Source organism: Halichoeres trimaculatus, unplaced genomic scaffold (genome assembly GCF_033239565.1).
Source record: "Halichoeres trimaculatus isolate MK-OKI-2021-1 unplaced genomic scaffold, fHalTri1.1 fHalTri1_scaffold_7, whole genome shotgun sequence".
Taxonomy (NCBI): Eukaryota; Metazoa; Chordata; class Actinopteri; order Labriformes; family Labridae; genus Halichoeres; species Halichoeres trimaculatus.
Genome location: NW_027437185.1, coordinates 21,708,583 through 21,724,356, shown reverse-complemented (window position 1 = coordinate 21,724,356; position 15,774 = coordinate 21,708,583). Strand labels below are relative to the sequence as shown.

General features: G+C 41.4%; 3 protein-coding genes across 5 annotated transcripts; 2 read left to right on the top strand and 1 right to left on the bottom strand.

Annotated features, from left to right (window-relative positions):
* The first annotated feature begins 213 nt into the window (after nt 1-213).
* pola2 (polymerase (DNA directed), alpha 2) lies at nt 214-7,593 on the top strand. Its single transcript, XM_074673263.1, has 18 exons — nt 214-558; nt 788-912; nt 2,023-2,111; nt 2,202-2,259; nt 2,366-2,475; nt 2,813-3,012; nt 3,627-3,715; nt 4,093-4,245; nt 4,589-4,651; nt 4,760-4,811; nt 4,939-5,057; nt 5,175-5,213; nt 5,395-5,468; nt 5,593-5,704; nt 5,947-6,053; nt 6,237-6,293; nt 6,377-6,503; nt 7,240-7,593. The coding sequence occupies exons 1-18, from the start codon at nt 474-476 to the stop codon at nt 7,390-7,392; spliced, it is 1,812 nt and encodes a 603-aa protein (XP_074529364.1). The 5' UTR covers nt 214-473; the 3' UTR covers nt 7,393-7,593.
* Nucleotides 7,594-7,695: 102 nt separating this feature from the next.
* LOC141792988 (uncharacterized) lies at nt 7,696-13,080 on the bottom strand. 3 transcript variants are annotated; one of them, XM_074673262.1, is made up of 11 exons: nt 12,961-13,080; nt 11,392-11,442; nt 11,152-11,305; nt 10,913-10,996; nt 10,687-10,771; nt 10,039-10,548; nt 9,807-9,954; nt 8,754-9,590; nt 8,514-8,681; nt 8,406-8,440; nt 7,696-7,873 (listed from the first exon to the last, which is right to left on the bottom strand). In XM_074673262.1, the coding sequence occupies exons 3-11, from the start codon at nt 11,296-11,298 to the stop codon at nt 7,770-7,772; spliced, it is 2,118 nt and encodes a 705-aa protein (XP_074529363.1). In that variant the 5' UTR covers nt 11,299-11,305; nt 11,392-11,442; nt 12,961-13,080; the 3' UTR covers nt 7,696-7,769. The 3 variants fall into 3 exon arrangements, with proteins under 3 accessions (XP_074529363.1, XP_074529361.1, XP_074529362.1); XM_074673260.1 differs by lacking the exon at nt 12,961-13,080 and adding an exon at nt 11,720-11,895; XM_074673261.1 differs by lacking the exon at nt 12,961-13,080 and adding an exon at nt 11,720-11,895 and having other exon boundaries at nt 8,421-8,440.
* On the top strand, nt 12,541-15,492 carry zdhhc24 (zDHHC palmitoyltransferase 24). The gene is made up of 3 exons (XM_074673268.1): nt 12,541-13,151; nt 14,831-15,108; nt 15,200-15,492. The coding sequence occupies exons 1-3, from the start codon at nt 12,850-12,852 to the stop codon at nt 15,490-15,492; spliced, it is 873 nt and encodes a 290-aa protein (XP_074529369.1). The 5' UTR covers nt 12,541-12,849.
* Nucleotides 15,493-15,774: the final 282 nt, after the last annotated feature.

Here is a 15,774-nt window from a genome sequence, read left to right as displayed (position 1 = left end):
ATACCTTAGTTTACCATCAAATTATAAGTCATAATTGAAATTAAGCGTCAGTTTATAATAAAGTTCTGAAAAACCTTCTGTTTGTGGTTTTTAAAGATGAGTAAAAAAAATGTTGATAACATAGCAGACTATGCTGTGAGCTACTCAAAGGCGATTAGCAACACTGTCGAATCGTAAAATGTAAAGCTTTTATTTTGTGGCACCATGAACTTCCGCTATGACGTCAATTCCTGCCGCCAACCATGGAAGCATTTTTTCGCGGTAAAATGAAATGGAGGTCTAATGTCAGTAAACAGTCACCGTTTCTGTCATCTTAAGCGTTGTGTGCCTATCCAAGTTGGTGTTTAATAGTCGTTTTTAAGACTTTTACGTCTCTTGCAGTGTAATGAGGTGTAAGCGGAGCTAACGTTAGCCACCAGCTCCTTATCGAAACAGCGTTTTGTAGACAACTTATAGGTATCCAGTGAAAAACAATGACGCTGGTTACAGGAGAAAGCCTCCAGTCGGAGCTGGAAGTGTTCGACATACCCTGCCAAGATGATTCTATCCTCGACAAGAGTAAGTTTCTGAACCTGCTTTTTGTATCATTAATTGGCTACAACCATCTTTTAAATAAACAAATGGACGCTCTGCTGTAAAAACGAGTCACTGTTGTTGGAGTGACTGCTGTATTTATGTGCCTTAAGTGTGCTGTTTGATATTGCCTCCGTTTTTTGTCTCTGTTTGATAAATTTGTCATTTCTCCACCTGCCCTCCTTCTCCTCCCTTGTGCTGTTGTGTCCCTCAGTGGTAGAGCTGTGTATCTGTAACAGGATACAGGCAGATGAAATGGTCCTGGAGTGGGTGGCCTTCAGCACCACAAAAAAAGGACTCAAGCTCTCCCTGGAGTCCCTGGAGCAATTCGAACACGAGGTTATTAAAAATACAAAGCAGTGTGTTTATATCTTCAGAGTCTAAATGTTTTTTTTTTTTGCCGCGGCCACACCAAACGCGAACACGCGAATTTACTCGCGCGAATGGCCTGTCACGCGCCGCGTGAACGCCCGAGCCTCGCCGCTGGACTTTTTTGACAAGCTGAGGCGCGAACACGCGAATGCGCGGTACTGCGCATGCGGAGTAGAGAGCTCGTTCATTTAAAGACCGAAAGTCCAAAAGAGCAGCTGAAAAACAATGAGCTGTGGTTTCAAAGCATGACAGGAGAGTGTGTGAAAGCTTTGGAGATCACAATCAATGCCTGCTGCCTCTCCCTGGTAATCCACCAGCCCTGCTTGGCTGTTCCCTGCGATCTCATCCTCGATCCCCCGAACCTCCGACCCCCCGTACCCCCGACCACCCGAACCCCCGACCCATGTTCACGGAGGTCTCCCTGGGGATAATGAAGGGGTGGAGGAAAGAGAGGAGCACAGAGAACTTCCATCTTTTCCCTGGCTCTGCCCCTGCTCCACTCTTTCCTCCTCTTTATCAGGCTCAAAACTCCGCTGAGGAAAACACAGTCGGACTCAGTGATGACCCGTGCAGGCAAATCCAGCTGGGAACGAATGTTTTCTGAACTTACACTCAAAACCTGTCTCCTCAGAGACTTTCAACCAAGCCTGCTCCTGTTTTTCCGGTCTCTGTAGAGTACACACGTCGTATCGTATAACTCTGGATGATGACACACCACACAGATTGTTTTCTCCTCCATCCTCCGGCGGAGCTGGAGCCGGAGCAGGCGGCAGTTGCCCCCCAACGTTGTCATAACAATGACGTCGTGGGGGAATATTTTGAACTCGAGCGAATTCGCGTCTACCGCCTAAACGCGTGAACGCTCCAAACTCGCCGCGCCAAACGCGCGAATCGCGCCGCCCGAGGCGAATCGGCGGCTAAACGCGTCTTTGCATTGACTTTGTATGTAATCGCGCCGCAAATTCGCGTTTGGTGTGGCCACACCATAACAAGGCACATGTTTTCTATTCTGTAGCATAGTAGCTGACAGGAACAAAAAGTTTTTGGTTTCTCATTGACGATGTGTTACTTTTTCAGGTGTTAAACAAGAAAAAGAAATCAAAAGCAAACTTCAGAAAAGAAGAAGGTTTTAACAGAACCAGGGACATCAACTCACTACAGGACTTGTATCCTCCAAAGTGAATACTTATACATGACCTCTAGTATAAGAATGTAGATTTTCTTTTCTGTTATAGTCCCTGACATTATCTGTGCAGAATAAAAGCTGAGGAGGAGGAGGAAAATCTACTTGATGCCTATTCTACTCCAGCCAAAGTAAGATGCCACTCTTAAATCCACTTAGTATTGTTGTTGAGATGTAATCTTATAGGTTATCTAAAGCAGATGCAAGCTTTGTTGTGAATTTGGATCTTTTTTTCAGGGCTCACAGAAGCGAGCACTGACCACTCCTGAACACCCTCAGTCAAAAAGAACAGCAGCTCTGCTGGCCAGCCCAGGCCTACTGCTGTCTCCTGCCAGCTTTTCCCCCAGGTACTCAGCAACACCTCAGACAACCAGTTATGGAGCTGCTGATTCTCTCAAAGCATTAGCTCTTTACTTGTTTGAATGTAATCCTTAAATTATTTTCTCACATCCACTAACAGGTTAACATCCAATTTTGTCTCTGTGACTGTTTTTTAAATTATCTTTTGGCCAGTCTTACACTTAATCTTTCCAGAGGTTTTCTAAACAAATTTTTAAGAACAACTAAAAGTGAAATAAGTCAATATATCTAAGGAAATTAAATGTCTGGAAAACAACATTTTAAAAGCGCTGGATATTTTCCGCTTTGATTAGATTCTTTTCTCTTTTCCTCTCTGTTTGACAGTGCAACACCCTCACAAAAGTACAGTCAGCGAGGAGCCAAAGGAGAGGTAGTTGTTACATTTGGGGCTGTGCAAGGAACTCGCTGGGCGGGCAGGAAGACTTCAGGTACAGGCGTCCGACTTGAGCTGCTGGAAGGACCTGAGGACTCCCTCCGCTGCAGCTACAAGTACATGTTCCAGAGGCTACGGGATGTGCGAAATGGTAAAAGACTTGGAACTCATTAAAGCAAGTGTTTTAGTTGTAAAATTGTGGAAAAAGTCCTTATCTTTCATTACCAATTTAATACTCTGTATTCACTACATTTACAGAAATGTTTTCAGCTTTCTTTGTTTTTATTTTGATGATCCACAAACCCCATGGAAATCAGACACCATGTATCTCAAATGATCAGAATGTTACGTAAGAATAGTTGAAAGATATACATTATAAAAATGTCCAACTTTTGGAAAGTATGTTAATTTTCAAACTTAATATTTAGGTTGGGCTCCTTTAACACTAATTACTGCTTTAATACACTACAGTACAAACAATAATCCACTCATTTTCTGGTTTACAGGTCAGACAATTTTCATCATCTTCTCAAATCCCGGGTTATTCTTTTTTCAACAAATGATTGAAAACATTGGACATCTTCAAAATGTTCAAACTTTTTGAGCTGCAAAGAAAAAAGCAAATGGCACAGCCTTGGTTGTTGCATATTTATATTAAATTAGAAGCAAACTGATAACCTCAAACAAATTGACACAAATCCATGAAAACCTCCACATATGACCACTTTGTTTCTGAGTTGTGGTTCTTTGTGTTTTATGTCCCAGTGCTGACAGAGAAGATTGAAGAGCTTGGTGAAAGCCTCAGGTCACACTTCAGCATTGAAGAGTTTTCTCCCGTCTCTCTGCCTGCCCAGGTACACAGGTTTTATACAACAAAACGGATGATAAGACTTTTTTTATTCTTTACTTTGTTTCATTTCTTAAGGAAAAAAATACAAAACATTGTTGCTTACTTTGACATAGGAAAGTACCAGATAACATCCTGAGTTCTAGGTTATTTGGCAGAGATCATTTTAGATGCATACATTTTGCATGAATATCTAACCAGAGGATGAGAGGTGGGTAAATAACATTTTAAGCAGTGAGAATGTGCCAGGCAAGATGCCACACTTGAAGATTATGGCTTCACCTCTGTAACTTATCTGACCTGGCTTTCAAGGTGGTCAACAATGTGTATGATCGAACACTGTGTGACTGATTTGTTCTTGTTCTTGTATCTTTTCCCCTGAAGGACAGTATCACAGTGTTGGGTCAGGTTTGCTGCGACAGCAACGGGAAACTAAATGCACAATCTGTTCTGTTGGAAGCTGGACCAGAGCAAGGTGGTCAGCAAGTACCTGTTGACCTGTCAGAACTTAAAGAGTACTCTTTGTTCCCTGGTCAGGTGAGCAGAAGGACGCTTATTGTTTTCATACAACTACACTGTGTCACTGCTTTGCTTTAAGTGGCATCCAGCCGTGCAGCTCTTTGTGAACTGCTTCCTGCTTGGTGTTCTGCTGCTGCAAATCACTGGACTCGATTGTACAGCTTCACCGAGGTGGTCCCTCCTTTTCTTGCGCACTGAGGTGTGTGCTCCAAGATACAAGGCCACCGAGAGTAACAGAGCATGCCAAGGATCTGGGCGGGAGTCTCCCCCAGCATCTGACCGAGAACTCTGACATCTGTTCAACTCTGTAGAAGTATTAAGACATGTTTTCCTCATGCCCTGTCTTTTTCTGTCTCTTCAGGTGGTGGTGATGGAGGGTATGAACACAACAGGAAAAAAGCTGATGGCTTCCAAACTATACGAGGTAAGCTACACGTTAACGTGTTTTTGAACGCTCCTATGGATAGATTGTGTTCTTATAAAAGCAGCAGTTACTTTAAGCTTTGTTAAAAATTCAAACAAATTCTGTTAGGGAGTTCCTTTGCCTTTCTACACCTCTGAGGTCAAGATGGAGACGGAAGAAGGTAAGATGTTTCAGGGCCTTCTTTTATCCATATATTGATGAAACCGTTAAAGTAAGCCAACTAAGCTGTCTGATTTATTAGATTTCGTGTTAATTGCGCACTTAATTATGACCTCATTTGTTTGCAGAGCCGGTAAATGTTCTGATAGCATGTGGACCATACACCCCCTCAGACGGCCTGACCTTTGACCCTTTACTGGATCTTATTAATGTCATCGTCAGGGATCGTCCTGATGTCTGCCTGCTGGTAAAGTTTGTTTTTTATGTATTTCTCTTTCAGACAAACTACTCACCACATTTTCTCTGCTGTAGCTCACATTAACACCGCTATCACTGTTTTCTAAAGAAACTTTCTCTTTTCCAGCTCGGCCCATTCGTGGATTCAAAACATGAACAGATTGAGGTCAGTTTCACTGCAGGCATGCCTTCTTTGTCTATTTATCCCAGAACTCCCACTGCTCCTGGATCTGTTTGCATTTTAAAAATATAATATGATCACCTTCATTTAAAGTCTATGTATGGAGGCTGTTAGTTCCTTTGATTTATTCTGACCATCTCTATCTGGACCTTTTTCCCTCAATCAGAAAGGCAAGGTGACCGAGACATTTGAGGCTATTTTCTCGAGATGTCTTGAAAGCATTGTCGATGGCACTAAAAGGTAAGTCTGCAGCTTCAAAGAGGATGTTTTTTTTTAGACATACTTGAATTTAAAAAAACCCTTTCCATGATGAAAGCTTATTCCTCTCCTCTATCCTTTGTTCTTTTTCTTTTTTTTTAACCAGTGTTGGCTGTCGTCTGGTGTTTGTGCCATCTCAAAGAGACATCCATCATCATTTCATCTACCCACAGCCCCCCTTCACCCCTCCAGCAAATATCAGCAAGGACCAGCTCCAGGTCAGACTTAACTTTAGTATTCATAAAAAATGTAAACCACATAATCTTCTTGTAATCCTTATAATAGGATTTGAGAATTAAATACACAGTCTTATTCATCCAAATGAAAAGATGACACATTTCAGTCCCACCTCCTACTGCAATCGTTTGCTGTTTCCTAAAGGAAAAGAAGTTTGATGTTTGGTAAATGCACCTGTTGCTCCCATATGTCGTCTCTCAGTGTTCCTGTTTGTTCTCCGCAGCGTGTCACCTTTGTCCCTGACCCCTGCACCCTCCTGATTGACGGTGTGACCTTTGGAGTGACGTCCACAGACATCCTGTTCCACATGGGCGCTGAAGAGATCAGCTAGTGAGGACTGTTTTTATGGCATAACCAAATCCTGCAAATGTAGCTTAATCGTAAAAGCTTGTGTGGAAAATGTTTTCATGGACAGAATGCTTGTCATATGATTTTGTAAACCTTTATATTCCATTTAACATTCTGTTATTCCATTTTATTGTGTTTATATTCTCTGAATTTATCGTGTTGCAGCGGCACAGGATCAGACAGATTTTCACGCATTCTGAAACACATGCTCACCCAAAGGAGGTAGGAGTTTTTTAAATATTCACATCTTTACATTTAAAAGTCATCAAACACTGATAACTGATTGTTGTGTTTTCATTCACCAGTTACTACCCGCTCTACCCACCCGTGGAAGAGGTGAACATGGATTATGAGAAGTTTCAGAGCTTCGGTCAGATGCCACTAACCCCTGACGTTCTCATCCTCCCCTCTGAGCTACGCTATTTTGTGAAGGTAATCACCTTTTGTCTCTGTTCTGAGGACCTCAGTTCACTGGGTACCTAGAGTTAGCCTATCAAAAGAGAAGCAGCTGCCCATACAAAATGAGGAATGTTGAGCACCTTGTGAAGTTACACTTTAGTACAGGTTTCACAAATAAGGAATTATTCCATCTTTTGGTACATCAGCATCACATTGTCATAAGTATAAGGACCCTGAAAAGATTGCTAAGAAACTGGAGCTTTGCTAACAACTTCGGTAAAGTTAGGAAGACATTCACAGATTCAGCTTTCTGTAATCAGTGACTCATCAGTAGAAAATTGCTTTTTACAAAATCGACACCTCTCTGCAATCAAATGTTTTTTGCATTGTCCTCTACACAGAGCCGGCTCTTGCTCAAATGAAACATCTGCAAGTTGCAACACCAAAAGAAATATGATACAGAAATATTAGATAACTTCACCCAGGAGAGGTGTGGTGTCATCAAAATAATTTTACACATATGTGATCTCACATGTTACATACAATATAACTTGGAAGTCTTGATAGTCTATAGCTATAGACTAAGATACATTTATTCTCTTCAATCTATAGCTTTATTCTTATAAATTTAAGAGATTAACCTTGTAAATTTGTTCTTTTTTTTCATGGCCCTAATCCTCTGTCGTAACACAGAACAGAAAAAAAAACAAAGAATTGATATTTCAGATTGGTATAATTTGATTTTGACTTCATTTCTCTCTGTGCTCAGGATGTGGTCGGCTGTGTGTGTGTGAATCCTGGGCGGCTGACCAAAGGCCAGGTGGGCGGGACCTATGGCAGACTGCTCATTCAGCGAAGTAATGCCACAGACGATGGGAAAAGAGTAAGCCCCTGCTTGGCTGCTCAGGTGGTGAAAATCTGAAGAACATAAAAGTTTGAGCGCTCATCGTCTTCAGGAACAGGCTGGCTGATCCAGAAACAGCTTTGGAAGCTGTGAGCCAATGGAAAAACACCAAAAAAACACTGCACTGTTAGAACAATCTTGTTTATTATGACATTTTGTTGTTCTGTATCATGACCGTGATACTGCAATAAACTCTTCACCATGAATGGAAAATTTGCAAAATAATCTCTGATCTGTTTTCAGTTTTGTTCTGAGATAAAAGATTCAAAATCTGTTCCTTTTTTGTGTAAAAAACTGCCTCTGAAAATAAAATAATAAACATGTCATGCTCTTATAGCCAGATCAATTGTGTTGTGTTTTTGTTTGTTGTGTTAATTTGTCTGTGTCTTACACATTCAGTCATAGAAGTGGTCAAACTCATCAGAGTCACTAAGGTTCTCTTTTGTCGATCTGTACTGCTCCACTTGAAAAATTCCCACCGTGTCACTGGTTTCTGGAACTGAAATAAAACAAATCAGAATTTACAACTTCATAAAACATTTGTTTTCAATAAAGAACATGGGAAAATGTGTTTTTAAAGCCATTCTAAAAATATACAATTATTTCTACAAGTTCATTTGTCTGGAAAATCTTTCTCAGAAGAAAACTAGTCATTGTTGAGCAAATTATTAGATGATAAGACGCTTAGGTATTATCTTTAGTGACTTTCCCATGCATAAATCATTGTGGGAGGTGGTTCAAATAGAAATATGAGACGTTCAGATTGCTGTTTTATCACCACATTTCCTGTAATACAGAATAAAATCCCAGAGGGAGCTTTGGAAAACAGACAGACTCACATATTACTGATAGGAAAGGAAATAAAATCACCTTGGTTCAAAGCCCGAACTCTATGACAAGCCTTTTAAACATTTAATCCAGATAGACTGGATATTCATTATTGACATCGAGAATTGAATTCTCCCTGGTAAAAATGGAAGTAAGGCATTTTCTTCTCCTTTTAATGTGTGTAAGGACTGATCATTTTGTACCTTTGGGTTTCTGACCTGCGCTCTGCTCCTTTTCTCTGAAAATAGAAAAGAAAATATGAGGTGATTTTGAGTTAGATTTTATACCGTCAGAGACATTAAGACACTTACTCTTTTTTCTGTATATTGTCTTGAGGTGCAAGTAGATTCTCAATATCCTCATCGCTGAAACCATTTGAGTCATCATCAGATGACCCTGATTTACTCCCTTCCTCCTCCTCCTCCTCTTCCTCTTCTTCATCTTCAGTTGCCTCAGGAATAGCGTAAATCTTTTTAGCTCTGAAAAACATGATCAGAACAAATCTCAGGTGTCGTTAGCAAGTGAGGTCATTTTTTTTTAAATAATCTTACCTTTTGTCTTGAGGTGCGATGATACTGTCGTCTGAATCTCCTTCCTGCTCCGGTTCTCCTGCTTCATCCTTTCTCTGCTCCTTTTCCTCCTCACTCTCCTCTTCATCTGACTCCCCATCTGCCTCTGTTTCATCTTCACCTCCTTCACTGCCATACTCATCCACCTCTTCAGTATCCTGTTTCCTCATCTTGATTTTTCCCTCCTTTGATATTTTTTCCCCTTTCCCTGACTCCTGTTCCTCCATCTCATCCTCTGCTCCTGTCCCATCTTCATCCTCTGCTCCTGTCTCATTGTCATCCTCTGCTCCTGATTCATCTTCATCCCTGTTTGTATTCTTTCTTTCAGATGCCTCAGTATCCTCCTCGTCCTTCTCCTCATGCTCTTTATTTATCTCACTGTTCTCCTCACCAACATCATTCTCTCCATCCCCATCCCTCAGTCCTTTCTCAGATTCATCTTCTTCCTTCTCCACTACACTTTTTTGTCCAGAATCTCCACTCTCATCTCTATCATCTTCAATCTTTACACTAACACTCCCAGATTCATCCCCCCTCTCGGATCCAGATTCTGGATTTCCTGAATTTTCACTGGATTCCTCATTAGGACTCTCCACCTCTTCACCAGCAGATTGACTTTCCCCTTTTTTACTACATATGTTGTTCACCCAGCTTTTGATTCCTTTTTTCGTTCGGATCTCAAGCCTCGGTGACACGACAGCAAGAGCCTCACTTTTGCTGCTCCTTCTTCTGCTGCTTCTTTTTGATGAGGAATCACTTTCTGAGCTTTGGACCTCTGTGGCAGGAGCAACAATGATGGCACTGGAGGTTCTAGATGATCTGTAAGAGGAATGATTTAAAGCAGAATGCACAGACTGAGTGATTACACACTGATGTACCGTAGGGCAGAGCTTGAGGTGTATAAGTTGGCACAGAGAGAACATATTGCAGTGGTTGGTGCGCTGTTTGAGCTCACGCGGGTGAAGAGAGGTCACTGATTTGAAACTGATATTAGTTTAAAACAGTACTTAGTTAGCTAGTAAGAGCGTTTCTTACCCCTGAGAGTCGGGTGCCTCTCTCCCTGAGGAGGAACTCTGAGATCTTTCTCTCTTATCCCTCCTCTTCTTCCTCCTCCTCTCTTGGGTTGCCTGAACAGACTCCCTGCTGCTCTCACTGCTCTCTGCATGGCCACTGGACAGGCGAACTGTTGGCATAGTATTATTGAAAAAAATGCAAATTGTTCAAGAAATGTTGTCAAAAGTAAGATCATGTCCACTTTGTGCCCTACCTGGTTTAGTATCCAGCTCCTGGGATAGCTGACTCCTCCTGCTCCCACCACTTCCTCCTCTCTGTGAGCTGGATGATCTGCTTGTTCCTGCCCCTCCCCTCATGATATTTGCCTCTACCCTCTCAGTAGGATGCTCCTCCATGTGTAGTGGACCACGCAGAGCTCCAGAATCTACAGGCTGTCCAGCCACACTGGCTGTGGGGGCCCAGAGGTGGTGAGGCAGCAGGGATCCCCAGTCTGGGGGTAATGTGGAAGCAAGGTTAGGGAGAGGGAACGGAGTTGGCTGGAGGAGGAAGGGTGGTGGTGGGACAGACTGGGGGGCATGTGAGGAAGGCTGAGGTTGATAGGGTGCTCTGATGGGGAGCCTAAAGGTCTGGGATTGAGGGTGGCCTAGCCAGGAGGAGGGCACAAAGGGGAGGTGGAGGGAGTCATCTTGGTTGTAGTCTGAGAAGTGGTTTTGGCTGTTGTGAATTTTAGATGCAGTGATGTTTTGTGTCTTTTCAGTCAGGCCTACAATTAAAAAAAAAAAAAAAAAAAAGTTAAAATGTAGCTGAAATTTCTCCTGGATAGAAATGGTGATTAATGCTTGAAACACAAAGCTTTAATTCAGCCTTGATAAGTCAGAACAGTGAGGTAAGAAGAACAAACCCTGTGAGCATAAAGGATGATCTAGTGAGGACTTTGAGATTCCATCTGTGTGCTTTCGACATGACCTCAAACACTCGCCCATCCTCTGTCAGAACAAAAGAGTAGTTTATTCTGTGCTGGCTGATGGCGATGGGAACAGTGATGATGTAAATCATGTTAATATAAAGCAAGGAGAGGTAGAAACAGTTACAGTTTTCTATATAATGCAGGTTCTGATTGTCAATACCCTTCTGTGAGCAGCTTGTGTTTGTTCCTTGAGCTGCTGTTCCCAGCGTGGAGCGTTCTCCTCAAGGTAGCGCTCATATTCTTTCTGTAAGAGTCAAAGGTCAAGAGATCATTTCAGGAAAATAATACTGAGGTACGGACGTGACGTTTTAAGGTAAAAAAGAAGCTTCCTTTTTAGATTTTTCCTGTTAATATTTTTCACTGCATGTTTCTGCATTTCTATGGTTTTGCTTTGCTTACCCGAATAGTTTTCATGGTAGCATTAAGGGTCAACATCTCTCTCAGTCTTTCTTGTGCTTCTTCAAATTGCTCCAGCAGCTGTCTGTTGTGTTTTTTGGCTGTAAGCTCTCTCTCCTTCAGCTCCTGCCACCGCTCCTGCAGTTTCATTGCTCTGCTGCATGAAAAAGCACAAACAAAAATCAAGTCTGAACCTAAAGACGCACAGTGCATACTTCATGTTGATTTTCTCCATGCACTTACAGAGTCTGATGACTCTGAGGAGTTGAAAACCCAGCCTGCACCAGCACTGGCCTATTGAGAGCATGAGATGCAGAGCATCAGAACACAGTCCTATAGCTACACATGCTGCACACATACTTATCAACATACAACTTCCTAATTTTTTAGTACAAACTTTCAAGATAATGAATACACTTTAAAAGTTACTTAGAAAATGCAGTGTAAAGATGGAAAAACTTAGCTTATTTCTTCACAACAGATACAAATCACCGTCTAGTTGTTTAAAAAATAAAGGCAAAGCCCAGGGTTCACCACTCCATGCCACCATTGCATCTTTTAGTTGACTTACCTCCTTGTTGGAACATGCTGTCTCAAAGTGTTTGTCTCTGCACTGGTTAGATTTCCAAATGACAGTAAATTCTCTTTCTGTGCAGCCATGTCTGCTGCCTTTCAGTGAACGCAGAGATTATCAAGGATTAAGGTCTGTGCTGTTGGGGGGAGGGACCAGAGGCACGCTCACATCCACTCTTGAGAAAGATAATGTGTTTTAACAGTAATTATAGTTTACAAATACCATACAGATAACTGTAAAACATAAACACAAGGGTCTATGATATATATTTAACTTCATTCCATCATTTGCCTAACAAATTTCTACTTAAACTATTTTACAAAACAGAACACAGTCAAGTTTTCTTTATTGTCATTCTTTTTAAATCTCAGAACTGTGTATAGATGTGTTGTGATAAAACACCAAAATGGAAATTTAAAAAAAGCTCTATGTAAGTAAAAAAAAATTCTGTACATACAACTTTAATATAATGCATGATTTTAATACTTCTTTTTTCAAAACTACTTGAAGAAAAATTATATACTAAGAGCAGCAAAAGAAAGCTAAAGCCGTAGTATATTCTATGAGGACGAGAGAAGAGGCCACTTTGGTGTACAGCAATCACCCTCAAAATGAAATATTGCCGTTTTACGTTTATATATTTTTAGTTTCATCAAAATTTCAATTAATTTCAGTATTTCGTTTATTTCAATAGCGTAAAATATTGATTTGCACCCGTGCACTTGGCCCTAAAAAGTAACAAAAATTAATTCTACTTTTTTGATGTATTTTTGAATGGACTGCCGTCTCGGAACTAAAGTATTTTGTTGAACTACGGATGTATTTTTACGTAACCCCCACTAGTAGAACCGATTCCGTACAGGAGCAGCATACACCGTGACAGGAAGGGAGGCACAGAAGATAGGCAGAAGCCACCTAAATTAACTTTGAAATCAAAAATAATTTGGCCCCAAAAAGGTACACGCTATGTTGCTCGTTTTGTCAAACAAGTATATTTAGCTAACGTTCATGTTGTTTGCTGGAGAAGATAACCAACGTGCGTCTGTCAAACCAGTCCTTCCAGTGAGCTCATCGCTCTTTGAGCTCTCTTAAATCATTTCATAGGGCTGGGCGGACGGGAAGGAGACATGACGAGTTTTGCCAGCAAAGCTTTTTATAAGGTCGACAGGTTCTGCCGCCACCTCCCCGTGGTCCTCAACACTTTCCTGGTGTTTTCTATCACCGGGGAGGTGAGCTACCTGGTGCTGGTCGAGGCTCCGCTGGATCCGGACCAGAAGAAGACGGACTGGTCCAGCAGGTGGAAAGCCGTTCACTTACTGGCCCAGTACTTCATGTTGATCAATATCTGCTGGAATGCCATGCTCTTTCTCCGGACTAGTCCAAGCATCAAGGGAGTGTTCCTGGGAGAAGGCATGGGACAGGGATGGAGGTGAGGAGGAGCGGTTGTGGGGAAGGCTATATACAAGGAGAACGTTCAAGACATCTTTTTTTTCTTTTTGCACACTACTTTATGCGGACAAACGTGAGCAACTAGGTCCACAGACTTTACAATTCTTCTACTCCTTGTTTTCAGGGGGTTGGACCATAAAAATCTAGAAATAGAAGATATAATAATAAAAATCCAATTATTGAATCAAGCCTTAACATTTTACACCATAGTTGTCACTTTATCTGTGGTAATAACATATTGTGATAAGTTCAATTAAAAGAACCAAGAGATAGCCAATATCTTTCATTTGAGACTCTTATGGATGTTTTATATTTATGTTATGTTTCCAAATGATATCAAACGTCCTTTTGCACAAAATAACGCCGAATACATTTTTGGGGCTTGATTTAGAAAAAGTGTCACATGTAGTTTGTCCACCAGGATATGCACAAGACTCCTTTGTTTACAAAAACCTCAGCAGTGGCTGCAGCTCATTTAGCAGAACATGGAATTTAATGGGTCTGTCCTGCTCCATAATCGTGTGTTAAAACTGGGGGTGCACAGATCATTTTCTTGCCTATCACCGATCTTTAAAAAGCCTGACCTGCCCATACCGATTTGGGCCGATACCGATTTTTATTTTTTATTTTTTTACAGCAAATGACAGCGAATACTATCAATGTTCCAATCTTATTTTATTGAAAATCATTTAACAATACGTGTGAAACAATAAAATCTTTATGTTTTATCTTAAACAACCAATGACGTGTCCGGGGTTTTAGGTCCCGGAGCAAAAAACAACAAAAGCTGCCTGTCAGACCTTCCCGGAGGTATATAAGATCAGTTTTATATGTAGGATAAGCCAATCGCCGATCACCAATCCCCAAAAATTAAAGAAATTGGCACTGATTGATCGGTGCAAGTCTAGTTAAAACGGTAAGCATTCATGTACTCAGTTACTTCTATTATGGTTTCAACAACAAAACCATTTTGCGTAATCATATCTACATAACTTAGTACCAGTCAATTTTCACACCAGCTTTTAAAATATATCAGCTGTCTTATGTCACATGTGGTGACAAAAGATTCAAGCATTTATTTTTAGCTTTTCCCTTCATCTTGAACCACCAGTCTGTGTTACAGTTTTATCGTATGTGTAAAATATGGATTGAAGAACCCAAGATTTCCAGAGTGGCTACTGCCCAAAAACCTGACCAGCTGTCTTAGACTCAGTTTCTCTGGGGTTTATATAAAAAAATTCCTTTGTGGTGGCCTATTTTATCCACTAAATGATGAAGATCATCCTCTATAACAGTGGTCCCCAACCCCGGGCCGTGGACCAATACCAGGCTGTGGGTCAGTTGGTACTGGGCTGCACATAAAAAATACTCAACTTACATTTTTTTCAGTTTGATTTATTATCTGATTCTGAACAATGTTTTAATTTGAAAAATGACTCATTCTTGATGCCAAACTCCCAAGCTAGCAAAATGGACAAAAAACAAACATAATTGGAAAGTTTCTTTAGGCAGGGTACAAGAGCCAGTGAGGAGACAGAAGAAGGGATAGTTCATGAAAATATTGTCTTACATTAAACCGGTCTGTGGCGCAAAAAAAGGTTGGGGACCACTGCTCTATAAGTTCTAGTTATGTATGTTTACTCTTTTTTCCTTCCACAGGTACTGTTATACGTGCGAGACGCACACTCCTCCTCGCTGCTCCCATTGCTATGACTGCAATGTGTGTGTGCTACGGAGAGATCATCACTGCGTCTTTTTTGGCCGCTGTGTGGGTTTCCGTAACTACCGCTATTTCCTAAGCTGCTTGCTGTTTATGTGGTCTGGACTCCTGTATGCCACTCTGATGAATGCAGAAGTCTTCATTGTCATATTAAAGGAGGGTGTGACGATGCACAGTGTCCTTCTGCTACTCATACCTTGGATAATGCTAGTCTCAGGTAGGATCTGGTTCGTGCCTTGTAGAGTGTCACACTTGTATATGTATTACTCACCATTATTTAATCATTAAATTATTCTTTCTTTCACCAGGCCAGGTCTCGGCACGCGCCTTTGCCTTTGCCTTTATTGCTGACACGTGTGTTGTGGGTTTCCTGCTGGTATCTGCCTTCTTCTTCTTTCATCTCTTCCTAATGTTTCGAGGACAGACCACCAGGGAGTGGTACTCAAACCGCCGCCCCTACAGTCTGGGACTCCCTGGTAACTTGAGCCAGTCTCTGGGCCTTCGCTGGTACATGTGCTGGCTCTGCCCACTTATTCCTTCACCTTTACCTGGAGATGGGATAAACTTCAAGGTCACAGGGTCCCTGGATCCCTCACGGTAACATCTAAAAGCCTGCTTATTAAAAGGCTGTGTGTCTTCACTGGGGTGATGGTTCGTGTTTTTGGGAGAAGCAGCAGTAGGTGTGGTCACATCAGTGTGAGTGTAAGTAGCTATGTCTACCACTATATAAAAATATATTTGGTCTACTGTTGAAGGTGAATGGACTCTCGTTGTGGCTGACTCTAGAATATAAAACAGAAGTCTTAAGTGTACCTTGGAGAATTAGCACTGAAAAAGTATTTAACGCTGAAAAAGAATGTATCTAGATGAGAGTTTGAAATTT